The sequence below is a fragment of the Oenanthe melanoleuca genome, chromosome 5 (assembly GCF_029582105.1).
Source record: "Oenanthe melanoleuca isolate GR-GAL-2019-014 chromosome 5, OMel1.0, whole genome shotgun sequence".
NCBI classification, from domain to species: domain Eukaryota; kingdom Metazoa; phylum Chordata; class Aves; order Passeriformes; family Muscicapidae; genus Oenanthe; species Oenanthe melanoleuca.
Window position 1 is genome coordinate 24,450,389 of NC_079339.1, and position 25,965 is coordinate 24,476,353.

The 25,965-nt window shown below is 43.6% G+C and overlaps 2 protein-coding genes across 5 annotated transcripts; one reads left to right on the top strand and one right to left on the bottom strand.

The window, feature by feature from the left end:
* Positions 1 to 372: 372 nt before the first annotated feature.
* On the top strand, positions 373 to 17,108 carry ZFYVE19 (zinc finger FYVE-type containing 19). Of its 3 annotated transcripts, XR_008840581.1 has the most exons (12): positions 373 to 598; positions 1,117 to 1,238; positions 3,866 to 3,919; positions 4,421 to 4,581; positions 5,750 to 5,895; positions 6,788 to 6,902; positions 7,459 to 7,668; positions 8,161 to 8,240; positions 8,867 to 8,977; positions 10,401 to 10,543; positions 11,908 to 12,074; positions 16,849 to 17,108. XR_008840581.1 is itself a non-coding variant. In XM_056492277.1 (11 exons), exons 1-11 carry the CDS (start codon positions 545 to 547, stop codon positions 11,978 to 11,980), a joined length of 1,269 nt encoding a protein of 422 aa, XP_056348252.1. In that variant the 5' UTR covers positions 373 to 544; the 3' UTR covers positions 11,981 to 12,438. The 3 variants fall into 3 exon arrangements, 2 of the variants coding, with proteins under 2 accessions (XP_056348252.1, XP_056348253.1); XM_056492277.1 differs by lacking the exon at positions 16,849 to 17,108 and having other exon boundaries at positions 11,908 to 12,438; XM_056492278.1 differs by lacking the exons at positions 373 to 598; positions 16,849 to 17,108 and adding an exon at positions 1,293 to 1,427 and having other exon boundaries at positions 1,118 to 1,206; positions 11,908 to 12,438.
* Positions 17,109 to 17,175: 67 nt separating this feature from the next.
* PPP1R14D (protein phosphatase 1 regulatory inhibitor subunit 14D) lies at positions 17,176 to 24,033 on the bottom strand. 2 transcript variants are annotated; one of them, XM_056492280.1, is made up of 5 exons: positions 23,958 to 24,026; positions 23,351 to 23,826; positions 19,476 to 19,571; positions 19,257 to 19,289; positions 17,176 to 17,266 (listed from the first exon to the last, which is right to left on the bottom strand). In XM_056492280.1, exons 2-5 carry the CDS (start codon positions 23,531 to 23,533, stop codon positions 17,198 to 17,200), a joined length of 381 nt encoding a protein of 126 aa, XP_056348255.1. In that variant the 5' UTR covers positions 23,534 to 23,826; positions 23,958 to 24,026; the 3' UTR covers positions 17,176 to 17,197. The 2 variants fall into 2 exon arrangements, with proteins under 2 accessions (XP_056348255.1, XP_056348256.1); XM_056492281.1 differs by having other exon boundaries at positions 17,195 to 17,253; positions 23,958 to 24,033.
* Positions 24,034 to 25,965: the final 1,932 nt, after the last annotated feature.

Sequence of the window (25,965 nt, forward strand, 5' to 3'; positions counted from 1 at the left end):
AACTGGAGTTTTGCAGTTCAGCTGATTCTTGCTATTCTGAGCCAGGATCTCAACACAGGTTTAGGACAAAAAAAAAAACCACCCTAGAGGAGCTTGAGCGCAACACTGTCAGCCTTAGAGAATACACTTTTTTGCCTTATTAACACCCAAGATCAGCCAATGCCCCCCGGGACATGGCGCCTCCGGCGGGGGCGGACAGGAGCACCAGACTGCAAGTACCACAATGCAACGCGCGGCGATGGTGGCCCAGCCGGCCCGGCACTGGGGGCCGTGTGGAGCCCTGGGCAGTGTAGTTTATTCGCGGAGAGCCCCCTGGCGTCTGAAGGGAGAAAGGAGGAGCAAAGAACTACAATTCCCGTAGGGCCGTGCGCCGCCTGCTCTGTGTTGAGAGGACGGGAGAGTGGTGTCCGCACCTCCCCGCTTGTGACAGCCCCGCTCGCCACCGATCCTTGGGCCTGAGGCAGCCACAGCACCGGGGGCACTATGGAGCTTGGCATAGCGGGGCTGCAGCGCTGTGCCTGAGGGCGGGCTGGGCCGCAGCGCCATGGATAGCCGGTGCTATGGGTGCGCGTCCAAGTTCTCTGTCTTCAAGAAAGAGGCAAGTCCTTCTTGCTGCGGGCGGTCAGGAGCGGGCCGGTCCCGCGGGTGCCTCTCCCGCAGTGCGAGGGGCTGAGAAGGGAACCGGGAGCTGCTTCGCCCGGCGCGTCCCGGGCCAGCAGCCTGGCATTGATGTCCTTGTTTACTGAGCTCTCGTGGTGCCTAATTCCGATATGTCTTCAAATATGGGAAATTGCTAACCAAAAAAAAAGTTCTTGAATGCCATCCCTCAAACCCAGGATTCTGTCATGGTCTCAGACAGTTCACACACCTTGTTATACTATGGGGTGAAGTGGTGACTCAGCTCCCAGCAGGAGTTATGTGCTGCTGCTCCAAGGCTCTTGAGTCTCCATATCTTCAGCAGCAGCTGGTGGAACAGTTCTGTCACAAAAAAAAAAAAAAAAAAAAATCAGCATACCCCCATCATTATTTTGTGTGTCTGCTGCGGCCCGGCGGAGCGATGGGGGTGTGTGGTGCCGAGGTGGTGACGCCCTGTCCTGCCCCTCTCTATCTCTGCAGTGTGGCTGCAAGAACTGCGGACGCTCCTTCTGCTCGGCCTGCCGGAGCTTCAGTGCTGTTGTTCCCCGCTGTGGAAACACTCAGCAGAAGGTGTGCAAGCAGTGCCATGGAAAACTAACTGGGTAAGATGGAAGTGTTTCTTCACCCAAAGACTGTTTCCTGCTTTTTTTCTTCAGTTCACGTTCCATGTGGTTTTGGAGCTTTCTGCAGGAGAACTCTGCCTTCCATATGTGCATGGATGCTGCCTGTACCCCGGAATTTCAAGACAGGACATCTCTGAACTGTTGTTAAATGAGTTGTGCAGTCCTAAAGTAGGATTCAGTATTTGTACCTGTTCTCTATGGTTGACAAAGTAGTTTGAAAGCATCAGGTTTAAATCTTTGTGAATGGACGCTGAATTCCTGTGAAGAGCTTAACTAGATGGGCCGAGGTTAAGCCACACTGTGTTTTTGCCCAATAATCTACACCCCTTTAACAATTCTGACAGTCTTCTCAGATGTGTATAGTTGAGTAGCCTGACAATAAGGTGTTAGAACAGATGTTATTACATCTGGGGGCAAACCATGATATAAAGCCTCCTTGTTGAGGGATCTTCTATGTGTGTCCTGAAGACATAAAGCTTTGTAGCCTAAAATCTATAAAACTTCTGCTTTTAAAAGAAAACAAAATTATTTGCAAACATAATCAGTTGTTGTTTTCCTGTTGAAAACAAAACATGTAATTCAGTAGCAGCAGAATTATAAACTTGAACAAGCAACACAAGAACACAGGTGTATACCAGAATTCCTCTGTCAGGCAATTCTTCTGTGTCCTCCTTTTTCTCTCGCATTTCTCTTTTGCCTTTTCTTCACTTTTTTCCTATAGCAAGGAATTTTCACCAGTGAGGGGGAAATTTTCTGGCTCTGCAGGTGTGTAAAGGAGAAGAGCCTCATTAGTGAAGGTCTTCATCTTCATGGGCTGCTGAAAACAGTGAAAGACAACATTCAGTCTTTTCAGTTTTGAAGTTTTCTGATTTCGCTTCACAACTTCAAAACTATTAAGAAAGCAGGGCTGCCTGTCTTGACATTTCTTCTGGGTCTTTTTTTCTCATAATTTTAATATCAGCGCTAGAGAGCTACAGAAGAAGAACAATCTTCCCTGACTGCATAGCAGGTAGATTATAGAATCATAGAATGGCCTGGGTTGGAAGGGACCTTAAAGATCGTCTGTTTCCAGCCCTGTGCTGTGGGCAGGAGCATCTTCCACTAGATGTGGTTGCTCAGAGCTCCATCCAACCTGACCTTGAACACTTCCAGGGATGGGGCATCCACAGCTTCACTGGGCAACCTGTTCCAGTGTTCATCACTCTCCCAAGTAAAGAATCTTTTTCTAGTATCTAATCTAAACCTGCACTCTTTCAGTTTAAAACCATTCCCCCTTGTCCTGTCACTACATACTCTTCTAAAAAAGCCCTCTGTCTTTCCTGGAGGTTTCCTTCAGGTCCTGGAAGGCTGCAGTTAGGTCACCATGGAGCCATCTCTTTTCCAGGCTGAAGAATCCAAATTCTGCCAGACTTTCCTTGCAGGACAGGTGCTTCGTCCCTCTAATCAATTTAGTGGCCTCCTCTAGACACACTTCAGCAGGTCCATGTCCATCCTGTGTTGGGGACCCCAGAGCTGGGTGCAGCACTGCAGGTGGGGTCCCAGGTCAGAGGAATAGGAATATTCTTCTTCCCCTCCCTTGCCACACTGCTTTGGATATAGCCCAGAACACATTTGGCTGTCTGGGCTGTGAGAGCACATTGCTGAATCATATCCAGCCTCCTACTCACCAGCACTCCCAGGTCCTTTTTGGCAGGGCTGCCCTTGATCAGTTTGTCCCCCAGCCTGTGTTGATACCAGGAGTTGAGTTGCCCCAACCCAAGTGCAACACCTTGTACATTGTGTCATTTAACCTCATGAGATTCCCAAGGCTCCTCTCCTTGAGTTTATTCAGGTCCCTCTGGATGGCATCCTGTTCTGCACGTAATACACATAGGCTGCAGTTCTGTAAGTTGCATATGTTGTTCTTCATTCAAATAGCTTTCAGAATTGAAGCCTTAGAACTTTGGAAAGCGTTCCAACAGTGTTGCATTCAGTCTCATTACTGTATGGGCCTTAGCTGGGATTTCTAAGAACAAATAAAATGTGTTAACTAACTTACATAAGTGTCTAGTTTAGTCCCTCAGCCTGAACACGGCAAAGTAGAGGAGTTATACATGTTTGTGTTGTGATGTTCAAGTGTTCTGGAAGATGTTATATAATAACTTTTGTAACACTATGTTTTGCATGTACATTATATAATTCTGTATTTGTTGCGTGTCCCAGCTCCTTCCAGAGTGTCCTGCTGCATGGGAGCTAATTACACTGGGAGTCTTACCTAAGTACTCCCTGCTCTCTGAACTGGGAGGTGCAGGCTGTGGGAGGCAAGGGTATTTCAGCCCCACCTCCTTTGGATCACCAGTGACCATATTAAATCACATTTTGTCCAGATGCAAAACAACTGGACCAAAGGACAGAGATGAAGTCTCCTACTGTCCTGGGCAGCTATATTATCTTAATCCCTTGCATAAGCTGATTCCTCTCAGTATTAATGAGGTTAAGAAAGGGGTTGTACCAAGAGGTCAAGTAACACCTACTGATTCCTCTTGAGGTGAGAGACTTAAGTGATTGTCAGTATTGTCAAGTATTGCAAGTATCTCGAGTTCAGAGAAATCATTTTTGTCTTTTAGAGAAGGATCTCAAAGCAGTTCAGCAAAATGGTCACCACCAGAAAACTACAAAAAGTGAGTTGCACTTGTCAAGCAGTTCTTTCTACTGCAGATGAGCCTTTTAGGCCCTCCTCTTCCCCTATGGATCCCAGCAGAAGTGGGGTTTGCAGTGTGGGTATTTGCTTGTTCAGAGTTAGATTAAGGGTGGAGCTTTTGTTTTACTGTTTGGGTTGTTTGTCTGGAGGGGTGGGGGATATGCTCTTTTGAATATACTCCTGAACAGCCACCTGCCGGTAATTATCTGTGGCTGATCAGAGTTGGCTTGGAAACAGGAACCTTGTGGTGAAATGTTCCTTGTTTCCTGGGAAGTGCTGCCAGGTGTGCTATTCTTGTGAGCTAACATTTTCCTTACTCTTAGGATTACTTTATTGTGCTGATATTGGAGAGAGTGGTTTCATTTCTGTTCTGCCCTGGCATTCTTTAGATAGCCTGTTGGGTTCACAGAGGTTGTTTTCTTATCTCCGGGTTAAAATCCCTGTTCTCAATTGTCATGTATTTTTTCCTTTCTTATCACAGGCGTGTAGCAGCTTTTGAGGCTAAACAAAACCAGCTGAAAGACCAACAGAAGGCAGCTGCAAAACCCCCAGGTCAAGCAGGCTGCAGATACCAGGGGCTCTCAAAAGAGGATAGAGCGATTGCTGAGAGACTGGAGAGGCTCAGGGAGGAAAGGAAACCAAGTGAGTTTTAGAGAATACCATAAATGCTTTGGGTGGGAACACTGCTATTTGGGAAACAATGAACCTGGAGGGAGAGGGAAGTGCTGGGCTTTAAGAGGCTGTGATATTAGGGGGTTGAAGGTTTGAAATAGGACAGAGCATCCAGGTTCTGCTGCCACAATGGTCAACTTCTACAATGATTTTAGGTCAATGTACCAGTTTCATTTTGCTTCTTGGGGTTTCTCTTGAAAGAACTACTCAGTTTTGCAGCAGTGTCTAACCTGTAAAATCACTTTCTCATTTTCCATTTTGGGGGGGTAAAAACCCACTTGGAATAGAATGAAATGAAAGTCTTTGGCCAAACTATCTTGAAGAAGGTTTCCTGTGAGTCACTAACTTCACCAACAGCAGTTCCAGTCTCTGTGGAATTACGTTCTGACCAACCTCGTCTCACAGAGAAGGAAAAGGATTCTTATCCCAGTCCACAACTGTCAGGTTCTGGTACTGCTTTGAGGTGATATATATGGTCTCTAAAATAAAAAGAATACTCTTCAGAATGGTTACCTGGTTATCATAGAATCATCAAGTCCTACTGTTAACCCAGCACTACCAAGTCCGCCACTAAACCATATCCCAAAGTGCCACATCTACACATCTTTTGGAAATCTCTGAGGATGGTAACTCAGCTGCTTCCCTAGACAGCCTTTTCCAGTGCTTGACAACCCTTTCTTTTTCCTAATATCCAATCTAAACCTCCCCTGGAACAACTTGCAGCCTCTTGTCCTTTATGTGGCAGGGGAGGGCCTCAGTCTGATAAGGCTGGGATTGCATTAGGAGATTTGGGATCAATGGACTGAACTGCCTAAATGACGCTCATTTCTCTGCCTGTCCCTAGAATCCCAAGTCAGCTGATTTCCAGATGACATCACCCTAATACTTGTGTTGTGGCTGGGAGATAAAACTGTGAAGGAGGCAAGGATTTGGAAGGAAGGGATAGCAGTTAGCATCAGGGTAGTCTCTGAGTCATTGCAGTATGACCCCCTCATTCACATCAGGGCTGGGTGAGGTTTTTGCTCAGGTGTTCAGAGTCTGATTCCAGAAAGAAACACAATTTTGAGGGGAAAAAGCATGTAGCTTTTCATTTTCAATAACAGAATAATCTCCTCCCTTGGTTTATTGTGAATTGCAGAGTCCATCCCCACTCAGGCTGAGATTGAAGCTAGGCTGGCAGCCCTGAAGGAGGATGGCCGAGGACCTGTTCCATCCACACAGGAAATGGAGGACCGCTTGGCTGTCCTGCAGGGGAGAGATCCTCCTTCCCAAGCTCCCAGACCTGTAAGCTCCCTCAGCTCTTTAGTCAGCAATTTATTCTGAGCTGACACAGTAACTGGTGTCACAGCATGCTAACCATTCTTCCTTCTTCAGCCTTTTTTGTGTCCAGGTAGCTTCCTTCAGAAATCTCTATTTCCTGATTTTGTCATTGCTCCTGAAGCAAATCACCAGCCTTTACCAGTTCACTGCTTCAATTTGAATGTAACATGTTCCTTTATGCCAGATGTAGTTTGAGTATATTTTTCACAATAGATGCTAAAGCTTTTTACTCTCAACACATTTATGTACCTGGGTGGTCATAGTTTTTCAGAGCTGTTTGTGTTGGAGGCTTATCAGCCCTACCTTTTAATTACATCTTCTGGTTGTTACTGCATACCAGCTGGGCAGAATCCTGTTAATTTTTTTAGAAATGGAAGCCCAGCATGATTTGTCTGGGGTTGCAGAGGAATCAGTTGGATATATACCTTGAAAGCCTATAGGAATGATCTTGTCCCCCATATACCATTTGCTTATGGTTCTTTCAGCTGCATGTCCAGCTGTTACCATAGGTCTCTGTGGGGCTGCTGGCTAGCACTGTTGAGAATGGCACTTTGTTTACACTGGAGTTAGTGGCAGAGCTGGAGTTGGGACCCAGGAGTATGTATTCCTACACATTCAGCATCCCTTTGCCTTGTTTGGATGTCTGCTCTTAGAGCTGTGTGCATTCAGCACCTCTGAAAATGAAACCCCTACAAATCTTACACCACATAACTGTAAACTGAGATTCTCAATGTCCATGGAGCCATCTTTGTATGCTGCCCCCATATAGGGTGATCTTGGTTTCCAAAATTCTCCTTTGATTTGGTATGCTACTTTCCTCTCATTTGCCTTTTCTCACACTCCTCTGCTTTCTTAGGTACACCAACCTCCTGATACCCGGAGTCTGGTCCAGCAGACAGATGACCTCTTAACTCAACTGTCTGAGGAGGTTGCCATTGATGAGCATTACAGACCAAGAGTTCAGCCTCAAGGTATCTGTTTTGGCTTCTAAAGACCTGTTTATGTCTATTAATGTATGTGCTATGCTGAGAAGGAAATCTGTGCCTCCCTATGTAACTTACAGGTGAGCTGAGTGTCCAGTTTGTCCATATCTTCCACTTATAATCCCCCACACTGACCAAGAGCAGCCATCTGGCTTCACACTGGGTCTCAGTGTCTTTGCTTGGAGAAGGTTCCTTCTTGTCAGGGTTGTATTATTTAGATTCTCTGTTTCTCTAAAGTGATTCCTCCCTGGGGAGGGGCTGTTGCTGTTCCTAATGCACCTGTGTGCTGTTACAAAACATCAGAATTTGCCATACCATTTTCTTCCTATCTGCATTAATTTCTCTGTAATCTCACTGTAGGCCAGAGATTAGCTCATTTTCTTCTCTTCATATACAGTAAAGATCCTACTGGCATGCCTTTCCCTCTTGTTATCCAGTTTCATGGAGAGCAGCAAGCTGCTGTTATAGCATTATTTGTCACATTTACTGTGCCCAAGGAACATTGCTGCTGTGTCACCAGTGTGTTCTGTGTGTCTGTCTGCAGCTGTTAGTAGCCAGAGTTTGAATGATCTCAATCGGGAAAGTGAAGATAGCGTTTGCCCTGCAAATCTGGACCCAAAACAGCTAGAGGAAGAGAAGAATAAACTTCTGGCAGAAGCTGCTGCTGAGCTGCAGGAAGAGAACACTAGGCAGGAAAAGATCCTACAGGTTGCCAAGAGACTGGCAGCACTCAAAGGCGAAGACCCTGAGAAAGGTGGGTAGCAGATGAGAATACAGTACCAAGAGAGGAATCAACTTGCTATAACAGAGTAAATTCTTTATTAGTGTTTATCCATTTAATTCCTCCATTCTGCAAGAAACAGACTGAGATTTGGTTCTGTCTGCAAAGTTGTACAGGTTGGTTTGTCATGAAATCAATATGAAAGCTCTAAGCTGAGGGTGAAGGCTGGGGCTGTAAGGTCAGACTGCTTTGTCTTGCATCCTTCTTTGGGATAATTCCAGCACACTCTGGTGAGGTTAACAAAACTTTTAAAACCAAAACTCTGGTTTTAGTGGTGATCTTTTCCTTCTCTCTTCCAAGTACTAAAAATAAACAGTAGTATTGTTTTTGAGGAATCTACACCTTAAAAGGTCAGAGCCAGAATGCCACACCAAGCTCACAGTACAAAAATTGTCTCTGGTACATTAGTGGACACAAGGCTTGAGGCAGGCATGAGTTACAGTCTCACATTTCTTACTCCTACAGTTACACTGGAAGCCTATAAGCTCCCTGACAGTGATGAGGAAGTGGCTGAGGAGGAGGCCATTCGCAGAGTGCTGAAACAGGTCAGAAGTGGCAGCTGTTTTTCTTCCTCTAGCTTGTGCCTTGTGTGTGTATTACCTGGTGAGTTTTCAAAGGATGTGTTTCTGTTCTGAGAAGAGTTTCATTCCTTACTTTCTTAGTGTGTTTCCACTCCATGGCTCCCATGGGCCATTTAACTGTTTGACAGACAATTGACAACAGTATTTCTAGTCTGTCACATTGTCTTTTTCATTCATGCTTAGTGTCTCTTGTGGTCTGCCTGTGTCTCCTGTATAACCATGTTTTGCTAGTACTTCCTCACTTCTTGTTCTGTATTTTCCTCTGGTCAGTTAGAACATGGATGATGAGATGTGTGCTGTGTAGCTCAAGCTTACACCTACGTTTCTCCCTAAAATGTCTCTGAATTGTCTTGCAGGCAGACCTGAGCTAAAGTTTGTCTGATATGTCACATGTGTGTGATTAGCATGATGCTGAGGGCCTGCTAACTGCACTGCAGATTGTGTGAGCTGCAGGCCCTGGCTGCTGAAGCTGCATTCTGACTTGTCATCTCCTGTTTCTGCATGAAAGCAACAGTGCAGGAGGTTTAGGGCCTAGCACGAGGCTCCCAGCTGTGTTTGAAATGAGATTTCGTGCTTTGTGTTGTTACCAGCTCACAGAGGAAGCAGCCCTGGATGAAGCAAGTGGATTCAACATTCCCCCAGATCAGACCACCCAACCAGGATCCTCACAACAGAACCTGTGTAAGAAAGCAAAGCAAAAGGTCAGTGAACTGGTCAGGATCTCTTGCAGAGATGTCTCAAATGTTCCAGGGTGTCAGGAGAGTACAGTTCTGTAGCAAAAGTTTGTTGTATCCTAGGCTTGATGCAGGAAAGAAAATTAACCAACCTAGTTTCTCCAGAGCAAACAAGCCAAGCAGCTTCTGCAAGGCTGACCAGCTCTGAGCTCAGCTGTGAAATCATCCTTGTACTTACAAAAGGAATTGTTCCCTGGATTACAGTTCCTTATAGGCTGGCTTTGTGTTGAATGTTACGGTGTCATGTAAACCAAGAGAAGTTGGTAGGCACCTCACAATATGGATTTTAGAGAATTATACATATATATATGTATAATTAAATAAACAAGGCCATGGTCTAGTACCGTACACTCTGAACCAGAGTAAATGGGAGGTTTACCTGTGCTTTCAGCATGTGCAGAATAGAACTTCTAGATAATATTCTACTGTTCATGTTCTCATATAATGTCAGAAGAAGGAATTAGCAGCAGGATATCCTATGCTCAGAGTGGATTCTGGCCTACTGTGGAAATATATACATGATCTCTAATGAATATGACAAAAATTAAATGCAGCTGTGATTCACAGGCACCTGTCAGGCCTGCTCCCACTCGAAGAAATTATATAATTATAAGCATTATCAAAAACATCCATCTCAGGTATGACACCTTGCATTTCTGGCATTACTGATGCAAAAGATAGTGTTAGGAAAAGATTGTGTCAGAAAGCTGCCTTTGCCAGTGTCCAGGCCCTATGACTTGGTGTGTTTTCAGTTCCACAAGAGTTCTCTGTAAGAGAGAAGGAGTCCATAGTTGGCTGTATGGATGTATTTAAATTATGATTTCAGAAGATCTTTTTTGTCTCAGCCTCAGGTACAAATGAATAGTAGGGGCCTTTTGGCAAAGCACTTCCTTTGTCCCACAGTTTCCTTTCTACAGCAGGGAGAAAACAATGCCCCCACTTCTGCGTTCCTTTCCCTTCCCACATAGCCCCTTTCAGCAAAACTGTTTAATCTCTTGCTTTTGCAGCAGGAATTGTCTTGTTACATGGTGTTGTTATGGTGCCTGCCAGAATATCTGGGCTTTATGCCCTTAACACAGCACACACAATGTGGGTATACGTCACTGTAGACACTAAATGAGGCTGAATACCTGTTTACATTCCAAGCACCATAGATTCAAACCCAAATTCTAGCAAGTACCTTGGGTTTTATTTAACAATCTAGATGCATATGGAGCCTGTCCCTGTGCTCTGGGCAAGTCCATCTCACAGACTTAGGATCAATACAGGTGAAACGGGAAACTGTGGAGCATGGGACAGGTCACTGTGGCCATCATGTATTACAATTAAAGCCCTTTATTGTCTGTGCTGGGGTTTGAACTCTCTATCTCTTGTTTTCTATATGAATTAGAGCCACACTCCAGCCACCACAGCTCTTGCAAGGGCAGATGATAGTGACGAGGATGAGTTACCCTGGTGCTGCATCTGCAACGAAGATGCCACTTTGCGCTGCCATGGCTGTGACGGGGACCTCTATTGCCAGCGCTGTTTTTGGTGAGTCTCACAGTTCCTCTGGGTCTGAGAAGTGGGTCAAAGGAAAGCTTGGCCCCTTTTGTATGTTTTTCTCATTGGGCAGGAAAACAAGCAGTAGGAGGCAAGATTTGAGGAGTCCAGATTTGAACTGAATGCTAGCTGTTAGAGAAATACTTTGCGTGATCAGTAGTTGTCCCAGGCTTCAGGGACTAAACTGGTCCTTGGCAGAAACGCTTCAGTGCATGTTTGGGCACATTGTCTGAGTGTTGTGTGGAGCAGCTGATGTGCTGCATTACGTGGGATGGGATAAATGAGACCATTGTTCAGTGACTCCTATGGCTTGTTAATGCCATTGATGGATGACCTGGGCTGGATTCCCTTAAAGGGGGAGATCAGATAGTATGAATTCCTGAGGCTTTTCTTAGGTTGAGACTTTGCAATCCTAAACCATATTAAAAAATTCTTCATTGAAATATGTATGTGTGAGCCTTTTTTCACCAGTCAGGCTTTGCAGCAGCTGTAGTCTTCGTTCTTAAACATTTGATTTTTGACAAAACTTTCACGTCTCAGATTTGGAGGGTTAATTCCTTTGAATACAAAGCTATTCCTAACATGTTGTGTGACTTTTCTTTTTTCATGCCTCAAGAGTATTGGGTAATTGCCTGGGTTCTCAGATTAGTGCTGGATGACATTAAGACAGCAGGTTGCTAAAAATGTTGTTGGGATAACAAGAGATGTTTTTGTGCATATTCTCTCATTTCCTGCAATGCAGTCAGAGAAAACCATATGAGAATATTCATAAACATGTGACTGGCAGTGTTAGATTATTAAAAACAAAGCATACAAACAAAAGTATCTGACAGCAAACATTAGTAAAAGCAGATTTAACAGTCTGGCAGGTGAGTGTATCAGCCACACTCTGTGGATGCAGGCTTATATCTTACCCAACACTGCCTGCTCCTGAGCGTAGTTAAGACAGCTGCCAGTACACTGCATTACTTTCAGTTAATTTCCAGAGTTTTCTGGAAGAGACTGTCATTTTGTCTGTTGTCACAATTGCTAATGTCCCTGGAATCACAGACACAGTGCTGAAAATGAGTCATGAGTTAGATGAATCTCTTCAAGTGGGAAAGAAACAGAAGGACCTGTTGTCATTTTCAAATCCAGCTGACAAGGATGAGCAGACCTTCCCATAAAGCACCTCAGAAATTTCTGTTACAAGCAAATATCTTAAGTAGTTTGTCCACATGGCTGTGAGTCAGGTCCTCACAGCCCTTGGATAAGTTTCTGGTTAAGGACTGCTAGGAGATATCTTGTGCAGTGGCTAAGGGTGAGTTCCTGGCCTGGGTATTTACTACTGACTGTACTTTGTATTTGCTTCTTAGGGAAGGCCATGAGGAGTTTGACCTGAAGGACCACCACACCTCCCGCTATCATCTTCCTTGCAAACAGAAGTGATCACTCTCTTCATGGGCAGAAAAGGAGCTGGAGAATGGAAAAACAGAGGAGCCGGCCAGATGGAAGAATCCAAGTGGATTTGCAGCCAAAACGGGTGATGTTTTGGACAGTTCAAGGATGTGCTGTAATCTGAGAGAGGCTTGGAGGGCGTGACTTTGTCTTCACAAATACAGCTGAGAAGTGCAGGGTTTGTTGTGCATGCTTGGGGATAAATGAGGACTTGATATGAGGAGGTGGATACAAGTCCATAAATACAGATGGTAAAGCAATGTGGGTAGCAGTAAAGGTGTATGTTTAAGGCAGTACTGACTGGCTGATAAATAACTTCCTGCTTTTACTAACAGCTTATACACTGGTTCAACAGGCAGCAAAGCCCTTTGCACTGAGAAAAATGTCTGCATTGTGATCACATGTGTGATGAGAACTTTCAAAGCATAATAAAAATTATTTATTATAGAGGCCTGTGGTTAAAGTCTCTCCTGAAAATGCCTGATAGCCCTTAACAAAGTGTTGCTTTCTTATAATGGTATGGTAGTCCTCGTGTCAAGCGGCTTAGGGAAAGAAATGAAGAATAGTGAAGTCATCAAAAATGTTTTTGTGGCATGTCTGGAAAAGATGCAGGGCAGTGTTGCTCACTGACTTGAAAGGAAAGATCCTTTCAAAAGGTTATCTGCTACTTGATACAGTGTTGTGGCCTATAGTGGCTGTGCCAAGGTCATGTCATCTTTAAGAACAACCTGTTATTCTGAAAGATTTGTGTATTAGTCTGAAAGCAGGATTTGACTTTGTTTATTGTTTGGTCCCTGGTAGGATAAAGATGTTACCTGTGTGATACTCTTCATCTGGTTATGAGAAGCTCAGTTGCATATGTCCATATCCCTCCTGGGAGACAATCCAGATGCAAGTGGCACTTGCCAGTGCCCAGAACACCCAGAATTGCTTCAAATACCCAACTAAATTGGCTGTAAACATGCTCTATTGTTCCATTAAGTTGAGCTTTTTCCAAATAATGTAACTTTTGAGAGAGCTCTCTAAGGCTGATAAATTCCAATTGCAACAAAATAAAGGATTTGCCCTTGACAGGGAATTTCCAACGAATCTTGCCTGTCTGGTTTGACACTGCCACTCCCAGCTGTCTGCCTTGCCCCCTGTGCTTAAGGTCAGTGCCTCCGAGGTGAAGTGATGAAACAGTGTTTACCTGCACCTCTGGTCAGAGGACAGCAAATGAATTAAACCACTGTTGAAGGTGGGTTTCTGCTAACGTGCTGCTCTGGATCAGACTCTTCACCAGAAACCTGATTCAAACAATGTAGAATAGTAATACTTTAAGTTAACACACTAAAAATGGCCCATGTATCCAGCAATGCCATCAAAACCTTTTCTTAGGAAGGGGTGGAAAAACCTGATTTCTGTGGACAGTCTTCTTTGTCCTGGCAGCCCTTGCTTCACCAGAGCCTGTCTCCTTGGGACAGGTAGATGGAAAAACTGCTTGAGTTGTTCTGATGAAAGAGCTCACAATTAGCCCTGTGTTACACAAAATTTAAGTTACAGCTGTGAGAAGCTTGCAGTCTTAAGAGTCAAAACAAAATGCTTTTCTTTATTTATGTTGTCATAGGAGTGACGCTTTTTCATTGCTATTTGACATGGATAATTAGTCTGATAGTAAGACAGCCCAGTTCTGAGGTTAAATCCTTTCATGTTTTACATATAAAGGGGAAGGTGCAACTATCTCTTCTTATTTCTCTCCTGCTTTTCCACTGCTTTGGGCTTCAGCCTGTGTCTTCTCCAAGAAGTTAGTCATAATTTTATTTCTTGATTTACAGGTGCTGATTTTCTCAGTATCTTAGTATGACCTGGTATGATACTTGCAACATTTTGAATGCTTCATCAGCAACAACAAAACTTTGAGCTCCCTTGCAGTTAGGCAGCCTCTCTCTTGTATGCCTTGCCCTGCACACATCAGTAGGAATGAAGCAGGTTGCAGCCGGAAGCAGTTTATTTAGATTCCCGGTTTGGTTTCTGTGGGGCCATCCCAAGGAATCCAGAAATGCACCCAGCCCATTACCTGAAATAGAACTTAGTCATACATGGAAGAGTCTCTTCAGTCACACAGACACATGCTGCTGCTTTCCCTGCACCACTAATGGACATTTTTGTGGCTGCTGCACTTTCTGCATGTAATGGGCCATTTTAGTAGTAGCCCAATCACTTTCCCCTGAAAAGCCACTGTAGCTGTTGCCTCAGTGAGCTCCATGCAGGAGGGGCAGAGGGGCATCCAGATGGGCAGGAAGCACACCTAGCTGAATCTGTTGTGAAAGAGGAATGCTGCATGACCTTTAAGTGGGCAGTGCACTGTTAGTTGTGCTGCTTACTCCCTATCCTTGTGTTTGAAGAGGCGCTGGTAAACAAAGACACTGGTAACCAATCAGTTCCTGACAGGCCAGATCAACTTCAATCATAGCTGTTCAAGGACAGAAGACAGCTTGGCATCTTCCAGAAAGAGATTCAACTTGTTTGCTCTTGTCTTTGGAGCAAGTTACGAGGGAAAATAAGATTTTCTTTCCCTCTCACAATGTTTTGTATGTGAATTATCAAATTTATGCTCCACTCCAACAAGAATTCAAATTAGAAAAGCTCATGAACTTTCATACATTGAGTTATCTTGGTATGATCAAGAGGGCAAAGTTCCTTTCAAGCAACAGTGTTAGATAGTGTCTACATACTTACGCTAGTGGTGGTGCTGTTTCTCAGCAAAGTTAACTGGAAGATGTTTGTAAAGAAATTTTTCAAGCATTGATTTTAATCTATGCTTGTGGTCTAGTGTGAAAACAGCCAAAATGTAAATCAAACCAAGTATGATTTACTGCTGTTTAAGAACGAAACAAAAAAGAAGTTACTCTGATTGCCTTATGTTGCTCTTTCTTTTGCACCGGTGAGCTGAGAAACCATCTACCACTGGCCACATGTTGTCTTGCTCCCCTGATCTCACTATGCTCAGTTGAAATGCTCTCAGGTATCATTATGTATCAGAATTCCTTATGGATCAGAGCCAACTGCACATGATAGGGTCTGCAGCTTACTCCTTTCCTGCTACTTGCAGAATAAGAATGAAGACAACTTTGGTCAAGCAAAGTTTTCAGAACCTGCTTTGTCTTTGATTCTAACAATGTCTACCTTAAAGCACAGACAAAAATTCTTTTTGCATCACTCCATATTGAGGAAATACAGAACAGTATTCAGGGGGGAGAAACTATTTTTCTTGGGCCAGAGGAGAGGCATGTCATGTCTTTGTACTGTTGCAGCTCAGCAGAATAAAACAAAGAATGTTGGTGGGGTATGAAAGTAATCTGAACTCCTATACTATTGTGCTGCAGCTAACTGCATCTCTAGTTTAGGACACTCTCCTCATGTCCTGTCCACCTAGCTCTTCCACCTGAACTTCTGTTTGATCCTACTCTTTTTACCAATGCTCAGAGCTTTTTGTCAATATGCTGCTCTCCTTTCTCAAGCAGTGTGTTACATGAATCTTAGCACATGTCATCCATAAGCAGTGCCAGATCTGCAACCATTGCAGCTCTGGATTTAATTTTTTGTTTTTATTTTATTTATAAAGTTGAGATTTCATGAGGGTAGGCATGCCCCACTAGCTCCTTTTTAAGCCAAAACTGCATGTTCCCAGGCTACCAAAGATATATATTGGACCTGATAGAGACCATTTTTCCAGCCTAATGGAACGTCTTGGAGAGCCTTAGAACAAGGCATGAAGAAAGCAGGCCCTTACATCACAGTTGTTACTGCAGCTTGGATTTTGTCCTCTCAGAGGACACAACCCACAGTTTGTTCACTGACACCTGGAAAATAGGAGGAAAAAACAAAATAATAGTCATCACTCTGCTACTGATAAAGATGGAAAGACTAATGCATTTAAGATAGTACTGGTCCAGCCCAAGAATCCTTGTTTGTCTTTGTTAGCTAACCTGCACATCCCTCTGGTTCCATAGTTGTTTGCTTCTGCCCTGGCTCACCAAACAAAAGAGGTACTCAAAAGCTGGCCTTGAATATTCTGCTCTGTAGGAGCTCCTCTGGATGTGACTCAGACTCATCCCTTTTGTTTCCATGGCAGGCATCATCATAGGGACAAGGGCAGAATGTGAGAGTGCTTTGCCTAAGCAATCAGCCTCCGTTTGCTGTCTTATTTCCTAATCACATGTGTCAAGTTACTGACTTGCTAAGAGGCTGGATGTAGTTTCCTCTGTATTTTTCCAGGCAAACATTAGTTGTAGCCAGAAGAGTTTGTGCAGCCAGGTACTGTGCCCTGTTGCTCATTTGTGAGACCTACCTGTCTGCAAAAGACTTGTTCTGAGATTCTCTCTGGAGGGAAGTTAAGAGCAGGTATTTTTTTTACTTCAGTTTTTCTTTAGTATCTAAAGAGAGAGCAAAAGCAAGCAGGTTTTCTCGATTTTAATATAAAGTATTTTTCTAACACCTTTTTAAACTAGCAGAAAAATCATTCCCAGACCTTGTTCCTTTAGAAAAGGCTTCTAAGTCTTAAGTCTTAAATTCCACAAAAAGGAAAAAAAAATAGCCATTAGCCTTAGCAGCTGTTTCACAAACTTCCCCTTAGGTAGACCAGGTGCACTCAAAAATTTTCCTTCCATCCTATCATATATTTTCTGTCCAACCTTCATAAATAACAGAGGGTTAATAAAACTTACAAAGTATGTGCAATGCTGTAGAGTCAGGTACAGCAGTAACAGGCAGGACATCACAGTTGGGTCCAAGCCAGATTGAAATGAAGTGCAGCTTAACAGTGGCTGATTTTCCATGTTGATGAATGAGTGATAACCAATGCCTTGTTTTCCTTGCAGTGGATGAAAAAAAGAAGTCTTGATGAGCTCCTGAGAATTGTATTCAGTGCTCCTTGGCCAGCATGGAAATTCCTAGAAGAATCTAAAGAAGGGACATCTTGTCCTGTTCCTCAGGTTAACACACTCTTTAAGAATCAGAAAAATGTACAGTCTAGCTCCCTGCTGTGTATGTACATCTGGAAGGAGTGGAGACTTCAAACCGCTGGTACAAAGTTCACCAACTTGGTGATTTTTCTCAATAATAATAAGTCCTAAAGGTATTCAGAAGTTCTGTTGTGATCCTGGTTTTTGTGAGGAAGATGCACATTTCCTTGTAACCAAAGCTGGGTATTCCATGTGAGCCATGAGGTCATTTCTTCTGAGGGTTGGTGACTTTTCGGAGACCTCTCAATCGACTAAGCAGTTCTGTAATGAAGTCCTACAATAAGAATTGGTTGAAGAAGGATGTCATATTAATTCCAGTGCTCACCAGCCCCAAGAGTACTATGGTGTTTCCATCATTCCCCCATTCACCCTTGCATTGAGCAGAAACCAAAATTTTTACATATATAGAGCAGACCTGTCTTTCAGCTTAGGAAAGGAGACCTTGTGATGGAAGAGAAGGGTCTAAAAGCTCCTCTACTTCCCCTGTCTCCCTTTGGAACAGCCATGTTTACTTTCTTCTCAGGAGCTAGCCTGACCCTCTTCATCCCAGATACCTATTTTTCCCACTGTGAGATGACCTCAGGATGCTGTTGTTCTCTTTTAGGTTACACTGCTTCCTGTTGCCACCATAACCTCCTGCCCACTTCTACTGCCCTCCCAATCTAGGGCAAAGCGAGCTGCCCCTCTCGTTGAACCAGTAAAGCTCCATGTTGTGAATTGCAAACCATCCTGGAGCTGTGCCAGTTCTACAAGGAAGTGGCTGGTAGAGAAGAGGTGGAGCAAAACATGTAGGACTAATGATAACGTTGAGCAGGGGTTGAGGACAGGCAGAGCAGATAGATGAGCAGTTAATGGAGACAAACCCTGACTACTTTGCTGACACAGCCAAGGACTATGAACTAAACTGGCCTATCTGGTTATTCCAAGCAGAAGGCAATGTGACTGGTGCAAACTTTACCCTTTGCATGGCTAGTAACATCACTATAAAGAAGTGTGCAGCCTTTCTTACCCAAAGACATAGCTACATGTTCTTGTAATTAGGCAAGGCCACTGGAAGTATGGCAGCTTGTTACCATTTGTGCTATGTGGAAGCCCAGAGTACTCACTTGGGTGATCAGAGGTTGCCACAGTATGCTCTTTAAGTAAATACCTAGGATCATACATTCCTTTTCAGTCAGTCCTTTCAGTTGCTTGTCTGCTTTCTGCAGTTAAATTGCTGTGATCTTTCAAGGGGATTGGATTCAAGATCCCCAGGGTGAAAGTAGTGTTTTTGTCAATGGGGCAGCAGTATCTGTATTCAGCATGTATTCATGGTTTATGACTTAGGAGAGCAAACTGTCTTCAGTAATCGTTCTGGCAATGTGGGGTTCTTGCCTCAGATCTGACATTCAGACACTCTGAAAACTATTCCATATTGCCAGCTTTGCTGAAACCCATGCTAGGAGAGTATCTGTGATGATTGCTAAGCCCAGTTTAATTTCAGTGATATTAATTGTGATTCAGTGATTGAATTTCATGCATTCATCTCATTTTTTGTAAGTTCATCACTGCACAGCCACATTGGCTCAACAACATGTGGAGTCTGATGGATGATGTGCAAGCAGAATGCTCACCTGCAGCGCATGTAGCTGAAGAGTGATGGGGACCACATTTTGCACAGGTATGCAGTGCAGCAAAGGCAATCTCTGTGTGGTGAATGCACACAGTATTGCAGTCAATCATCTGGACATTGTGGGATTTAACTGTCTAGTTCAAAGTCAAAACTTGTGAAGTTACATGGGGGAAAGAAATACATGTGTAAAACTAACCTACATGGCCACTGCTCAGCAATTATCTGCCCCATCCAACCTTAAGATCATTCTACATTCTTGTTAATCATAACCCTAAAGTGTTTTAGGCTTAGAATGCTTTTTTTAATAGTGTAAAAAATGCTGTGTGAGTTACATCACTGTCTATAGCTTTGCTACGCTAAGGATCAAATAGCAACTCAGACTAATCAGCTTAGGATGCCCAAAACATGGAAAGAACTTCCTCTGATTGTAAAGCATAATTCCTTATTTGCTCCAGTGCTCTGCCTTCAGTTAATCCATGTGTATTTATATGTAATTTTACAATCACAGAATAAATTGGCAAACACCTCCCATTATGATTAAAGAAATCTGCAGCAATGTAGTGTCTTGGCTACTCAGCCAAGCAGGAGCAAAGACACTGTAACAGAATAGTATGACATGTATGCATGTAAATGCATATGGTGCTTCACTCACCTCTGTGGGGCTGGAGCACTCATGGAGGATTTCCTAAAAAAACAAGGAGTCATCATTTTAGTATTTTATGCGTTGATCTAATTCTCCCCTCCCTACAAAAAGGAAGGTACAAGAAAGCATCATGAAACACTACAAACATCTATTATCTGCCCCACATGCCACTAGTCTTTATGAAGAAAACTTCACAAACTTAAAAGTCACCAAGTCCCTCTATCTGACCTGCAATTTTAATTTCTGTTCTTCATTAGGGACCTCCAGGAGATCCTCAAGATCAATTTGTGGTTCAGGAGCTGCTGCCTCTGTTTCTTCCCTTAGCTAAAAAGGAAAAAAACCACCAGAGTTAATTAACCTTTTAAGAATTCTAGAGGCCATCTTTAAAGAACTAAGCAGCTGAGTTACAATAAAACTATGCTGCAAATTTAAGGTCAAGATATAAATCCTCTCAAAACAGGGAGGTTCTTATAATGCTAATTGCAATCACCTACTTTGTATTTATACTACGGTTTTTTTGCAGTAATGGAGAGAAAAATACTTATGTTGTTGAAAGACCTAACAATATTTTGCCTGCTTTCTCTAATAGTCAAGAGAGGAGTATAATAGTCTCCTTTAAGAGAGACCCCAAGTTTTGGTGACTGGAGTAATAATGTTGTACTACAAGGGGGTGTTAGTTGGAAACATTTTGTAGACTCAATCACAGATACTTTTTAGCTTCACAAATCTCTGCAAGGAAAGCAGCCTGTGTTTTTCCAGTGTATTTGCAAAATGAATCTTTCACAACACTAGTGATATTTTGGCATAGCAATCAGTTGAATAAGGATACTGGGTGAACAGTGAAGTACCTGACTGCCAGGCTGTGGCATTTATGGCAATACTTACAAGAAAAAAAGAAACTTTTCCTGAGCAGTCACTGATACCAAACCAGAATGGAAGTAGAAAGCCTTTGTTTAGCTTTGATACACAGCTGACTTAGGAATAAATAATAAACCAGAGTTAAATATATTGCACTGTGACCCACACAGTATTTCTTCTTAAAATAGTTTTCATGTGACTTTTTAGAAAACAGGTATTGATCCAGTCTGACTTTGTCTCTGGTTAAGAAGCTAAGTAGGCTGGGAGGGCAAGATAAGGTAGGAAGTCCCTGTGGTTTTTAGTCCTAGTGTGGATGCTGTTCTGGCTTCCATATGCAAGGAATCATCTTGAAAATCACAGAATCTTAGTTTTGTTGCAAAAAGGCCTTATGGCAGTAAGCATCACAGCATTCCCTGTATCAGGAGGTGATGTTAGACTAACCTTGCTGGCATTTGAATCTCTGGAAGGCACCCTGGAACGTTGCACTGCCAAGGGCAGGTGAAGCAAAGTAAGAGATAACAAAGAGACAATTGTAATGGAAGTTGATGGATACAAGGAAACCCAAAGAAGCAGGGCAAGTAAATAGTCTTGTCACAATGCACAGAGCAGAGCAGGATGACCTGCTGGACATCTCTGTGATTACAAGTAATTTACTGTGGCACATGTATGTATTTGAAGCAATCCTATTGACAGTCTCTGACCTGGCACAGCATTATGTTATGTAGTTCCTTGTAGCAAATCTCTTGTGCTGGCCTGAATACATCAGGAAGCAGAGAAATCTCTTGTGCTGAAGTGATACTAGCAAGGGCAATCCACTGGCAAACTGTTCCTGTAAGGGCATGGCTGGGTTTCTCACTTGTGCCTGCTGGGTTTTGCAGTAGGGAAAAAGAAATCCCTTTGGGCAGCTACTCTGATGACAGTAAACAGCTCTTAATTCTCTGGAAAACAGAAGTGATAACGTCAACTGACTTGTTTTTCTGACACCTTTACAAGTGTAAAGGTCTATCTCTGCATTCTTCAGCAAGTAAGAGTAGCACATGGAGAACCCCGTCTTGGGTCATGTTACTGGTCATACCTAGTGCTTCATGTCTCTCTCAGGAAAAAAGTGCCAAAATTTTAACTCTCTAAAACTGCAGTAATTCTCCAAAGGGCAAGATGTTCTGTTAATCAAAGCAGCAGCCATTCTCCTTGCTTTTCTCTAGCAAACCTCAACAGTCAGGAAAAGGACTCTCTGAACTGAGCTACCAACTCCAGGACAGTCCCTTAAATGCCAATGCAGGCATGGTGGGGAAGCACTATTGTCACTGCCACTCTTTTGAACAGCCTTCACTCACCAGGACTACCATGCTAGCACTTTGCTAGCATGCTAGACACACTGAATTTTGCCTATCTGACTGGGTCTGCTGATAATTTCTGCTCCCATGAGCACTGTATGTTTCATAATGCATTATCAAGAGGCCTAAGATACAGCTGAGAATTTATTAGTATAATTTTAATAAGCAATAGAAAATAACTAGAAATTCACAACTAACTTGAAGAGATTAGTAATTTTTACTAAGCAAGCTATATTTGGGAAATCTAAAAAAGTTAATTAACCAAACAGAAGCAGTAATATACTCATTTTCAGAGGAGATGCATTTGCAGCAGAAGGAAGGACGTTTTTCTCCATATTTGTTTTCTGCCTGTTCCTTGCGTAAGGTTTAAATTAAAACAGAAATGAACTATTTTCCTCTCCCAACATAGCATGAGAATCTGGCACATCCCCACAAATATCAAATAAGAAACAATCACACAGAAAATTATTATAATAATGATTATAATAATAAAAATCAACAGCAATAATAAGAACAGACTTAGAAGTAGACTTAGGGTCTTCAGCTGTGGAAGTGACATCATTCTATAGCTCTCAGGGCCCAGAAAATCAGCCTGAGCAGACAAAATTTTCTCTATACCATCATTGGAAAGTAGCACAAAACCCACCATTCCTGGCCTGTTCTAATATGTCTACTTCACTGTTGATTGCAATTTGAAACTGCTGATGCTCAGAGCGGAAGACTCTAAGCAGTCATCAGCTCTTATTTCTTGTATCCCAAAAGTGTGCTTAACATTGCACTGGGGTGCAAATACAGAATACAGGACAGCAAGGGCCTGGCAGTTCATTTAGTCTGTCCTCATCCAGGACATAAATAAGCATTTTTACACAATTTGTTAAACCCATCTGTGTCAACTGCTGAAGATGGAGATTCCCTGTGAGTCAAGAAAGCTGTGTTCTCTTACTGTATCACCCACTGCCCTAGAGGGAAAAGCAAAACCCTTAATCAAGCTATTTAAATGTGTTTAAGATCATGATGTACAATGGGGAAAAGCCTTTAATCTTTTACTGTACTGCACTCGAAAGGATTATCTCAAACACAAAAGAGCACTATTGCTTCTGAAAGCACCGAGCATAAGTGTCATGCATCTAAGGACAGTATATGAATAGAAGTGATAGTGCAGGGTTAAAATTTCAATATTAAACCCAGGCAGTGCTGGAACTTGAATGTCACTAACCCAGCAAAAATACAACAGACCTATACCATTCAGGTGCTGTAGGCACTCCTGGAGCTTTCCTACTGGAACCGCTCTCAGGCAGGCAGGAATAATTTTGGAGTGACTGTTCCTGGTGCAAAGGGAAACTCAGGCAAGGGAGACATATCTGGGAATTGGTGAAGATGAAGGCTTATGCCTTCTCTACATTTGAGCAAAACTTTTTTCCCATTCTTCCCTGTTGCCAGTAGTGTGTCCAGACTCTGCTGTTACAAATACAGCACATTCTGAAGTGTCTCATTCAAACAGCAGGTAGAGCCTCACTGTTGTGCCAAAAAGGAACAGGGATACACTGATCACTCTAACCCAGCTAGCTTGGATACTGCTCACTGCAAAGCCATTCACCACATGGAGTTCATCAACAAGAATCATCCTGGGTTTATACATCCCTCTAGGTTGTGCTACTCATGCTGAGCAATAGCTAGACCCGTTCAGTGGATGCAACAGTAGGCAGTTCAAAGCCTGTTGGATTGCATCAGTGCAAGCTTACCTGCCTGCCAACACACCAGTGCTGCAGAGGGGGCATGGAGAGACCTGCTGGAAGTCAAAGACAAGAACTATTTCCAGTGAGGCAGAGCAAGCAAAGCTCTGTGCAGCACACAGGGCCTCTGGATCCATTCACCTGACAAGCAAGTGGCTGATTTGCCCCAGCTACTCACCCGGCACTGGTACAGCTCCTGCAGCTGGGTGTTGATCCATTCCTCCAGGTCCAGCCAGCGCTGTAGGTCTTTGCGGTTGTACTTTATGGTCAACTTGCCCAGTTTCCTGTGTGATGATTCCTCCCCAGGTTTCTCTGGCGTCTGGAAAGTCACCCGGGGCAGTGCGCTGGAGTTGCTGGCCATGCTCACCACCTCCTCCTCTGACAGCAGGAACTCACCTTCCTCTGGGCTCCCTCACACCTTTTCTCTGTCTCCTTTAACCAAAGCCTCTCTGCAGCCAGTGTCTCCCAGCACAAGCTAGTTACAGGCACCAGAGGTGGGAGGCATTGGTGATCCTAGGTAGAGAGTTAGGGGTGGCCACAGGGCTGGGGAAGCAGCCAGGCTCTGCAGGCAGAGTTACAGCCGCAGACTCTTGGGTTTCACCATCAGATGTGCAGACAGGAGCAGGGAGGCAGGCAGAGTTGTTGTAATAACATCTGTTGTTAAAAGAAGCCAAGTGAACCAGGGAATTGATGAACCATGTTTGTTAATATTTAACACAAGTCAGCTCCAAGAGGTGGGGAAGAAGGAGGTTTTAAATTACTGTTTTCCTACAGGCATAACTTACATGCATGTGCAATTCCAGAGGGCTGATCCATGCATAATGCATTGAATCCTGCTGAAATTCCTACTCCATAAACTGCCTGCAGCTACAGGGTTTAGCTCCCTTTGAGATGGGATATTTGGCATTTCCCAGCTAAAGCACTGGACCCAGCACCAATAAGAAGTGGTCTGGAATCAGGCAGCTCATCCATTATTTTATAGCAGTAGATCAGGAAATGACACTGCAACCCAAAGTTGGGCTCAGCAGTTCCATTTTTTGTTCTCTATTCTCTAAGTTAACCCCAGCTCTCTCAAAAATTTCTGTAGAAATCCTATGAATTTGAAATCATTTGAGCAAGAAAATTCTGGGATAAAAGAAATCTGTGCTCATGTTAGGCAAAAAATACAGTATTTGATGTGATAGCACTGCAGGGGAAGACCTCACTAGGAATATAGAACCATCTCCTTCCCACAGAAAAGTATTCACAGTAAGCAGGCTTACCTGATGAGGCATCATAAATGGCTATCAGACAATATATTATCAATGCTTGGTTTGCAGTTCCTTCCCACCTGGGTAAAGGTCTGCAGCATTATTGCCCTGTACCATTTAAAAGGATATGTGTGAGAAGTGCACACTGCTGTTCTGTTCAGAGGAACAGAAGTCAGCTGGCTGTGATTACAGGGTGCCAGGACACTGGAACACCTGTGTCCCTCCAGACACTCTCACACCTCTTAATTGAGCTTTATTCAGAGCCCTCCAGCAGCCTGCCCAGGGAGCTGCCCCACCACATGGACAAACCAAAACTCTCCATCCTGAAGCAGATCAAACACCTCCAGTCTCATGACTCATGTGGAAAAAGCAAGTAAGCCTCTGCTGTCAGGAGCCAAGGTAGTTCCAGTTTGGAGACCAAGAGCTAGATAAGTCAAAGGAAAAGCAACCAACCCTTCTCCCACTGAAAGGTTCTGCCAGGCAGCATGAGGCAGTCTGCAGAGGGGCTGGTCTCTGAAAAGCTTGCCCTGTCCCTCTGGCACAGTTCTGTCCCCAGAGGGATGGTGGTACAGCCAGCCAGCAAAATCTTGTACACAGAGTGGTAGAAAAAAAAAGCAGGGCCATTACAGACCTTCTTTTCATTCTTAATGCGAGCAAAAGAAAATCCTTTTCAGATGGGTAGGTATACCTGAAACTGATATCTCCTCTGTTTTTCTGACAGCCTAAAACTTCTGTTCAGAAGACAACTGCTAGCTAGTTAATGTTAGCAGCTTTACCCATTTTTCCTCACTGTTTGGGCTGTATCCTCCCTCAAATCCCGCTCCTAAAACTTCCTTATTTAGATCAAAGTTACACAGAAAAATGTGTTGAGAGGCTCGTAGCACACTTAGTGAGTGCAGATTCTTCAGAGATTCTTAACTAGTGGACACCTTGTAAAACCCATTGAACAACTTATAATGCCTTTACAACTATTGACTTTTCAAAGGTTAGCATGGCCGAAAATGGGCAGATATTCACAAGGTAAATCTGGACCAAAGGACAAACATTCAGGTGATAAATTCCTGTCTCCAAATAGGAGCACTCTATTTTGGTGTTCGAGGACCGACATATTTGAAAGGGGAAAAGAGAGGGGAAACTGCACTTCTTTGGTCCCAAGGATGTCCAGAGAGCCTGGCATTGAGAGCAGAGAAAGAGGACCACACTTAAAGGCGAAGCTGCTTATTATCACTGAGTCACTCCAAATATCTGCAGCAGCTGAAGGACTGGGAGGGAAGCCCCTTTCTTCCATCCCCTGTGCTAACTCTGGTGCTCTTGAGCACTTCAGGTAATCTCTACATGAAAGGTGGAGTTTGTCCTGTTAATATTCTGCCAGCATGGTTGAATTTATGAAGCAGAGGATCCAGAAGTCTCAGGAGAGCTGTGAAAATGAGGAAAGAGGAAACACAGCCTACTCTAGTGACTCTTCAAATAGCTTGTACCAATGTTGAGTTGTAATCTCACATGAGCTGAGATGCCACATCTGTAAAGGTCCACAGGCCTGTTC

Coding starts and splice junctions, on each gene's coding strand:
- PPP1R14D (XM_056492280.1), bottom strand. CDS start 23,533: ATGGCCAGCAACTCCAGCGCACTGCCCCGGGTGACTTTCCAGACGCCA. Junction 19,572..23,350: donor AGGAGCTGTACCAGTGCCGG/GTGAGTAGCTGG, acceptor TTTCCTTTTTAG/CTAAGGGAAGAAACAGAGGC. Junction 17,267..19,256: donor AGTGCTCCAGCCCCACAGAG/GTGAGTGAAGCA, acceptor TTCTTATTGTAG/GACTTCATTACAGAACTGCT.
- ZFYVE19 (XM_056492277.1), top strand. CDS start 545: ATGGATAGCCGGTGCTATGGGTGCGCGTCCAAGTTCTCTGTCTTCAAG. Junction 1,239..3,865: donor TGCCATGGAAAACTAACTGG/GTAAGATGGAAG, acceptor TTTGTCTTTTAG/AGAAGGATCTCAAAGCAGTT. Junction 4,582..5,749: donor CAGGGAGGAAAGGAAACCAA/GTGAGTTTTAGA, acceptor TGTGAATTGCAG/AGTCCATCCCCACTCAGGCT.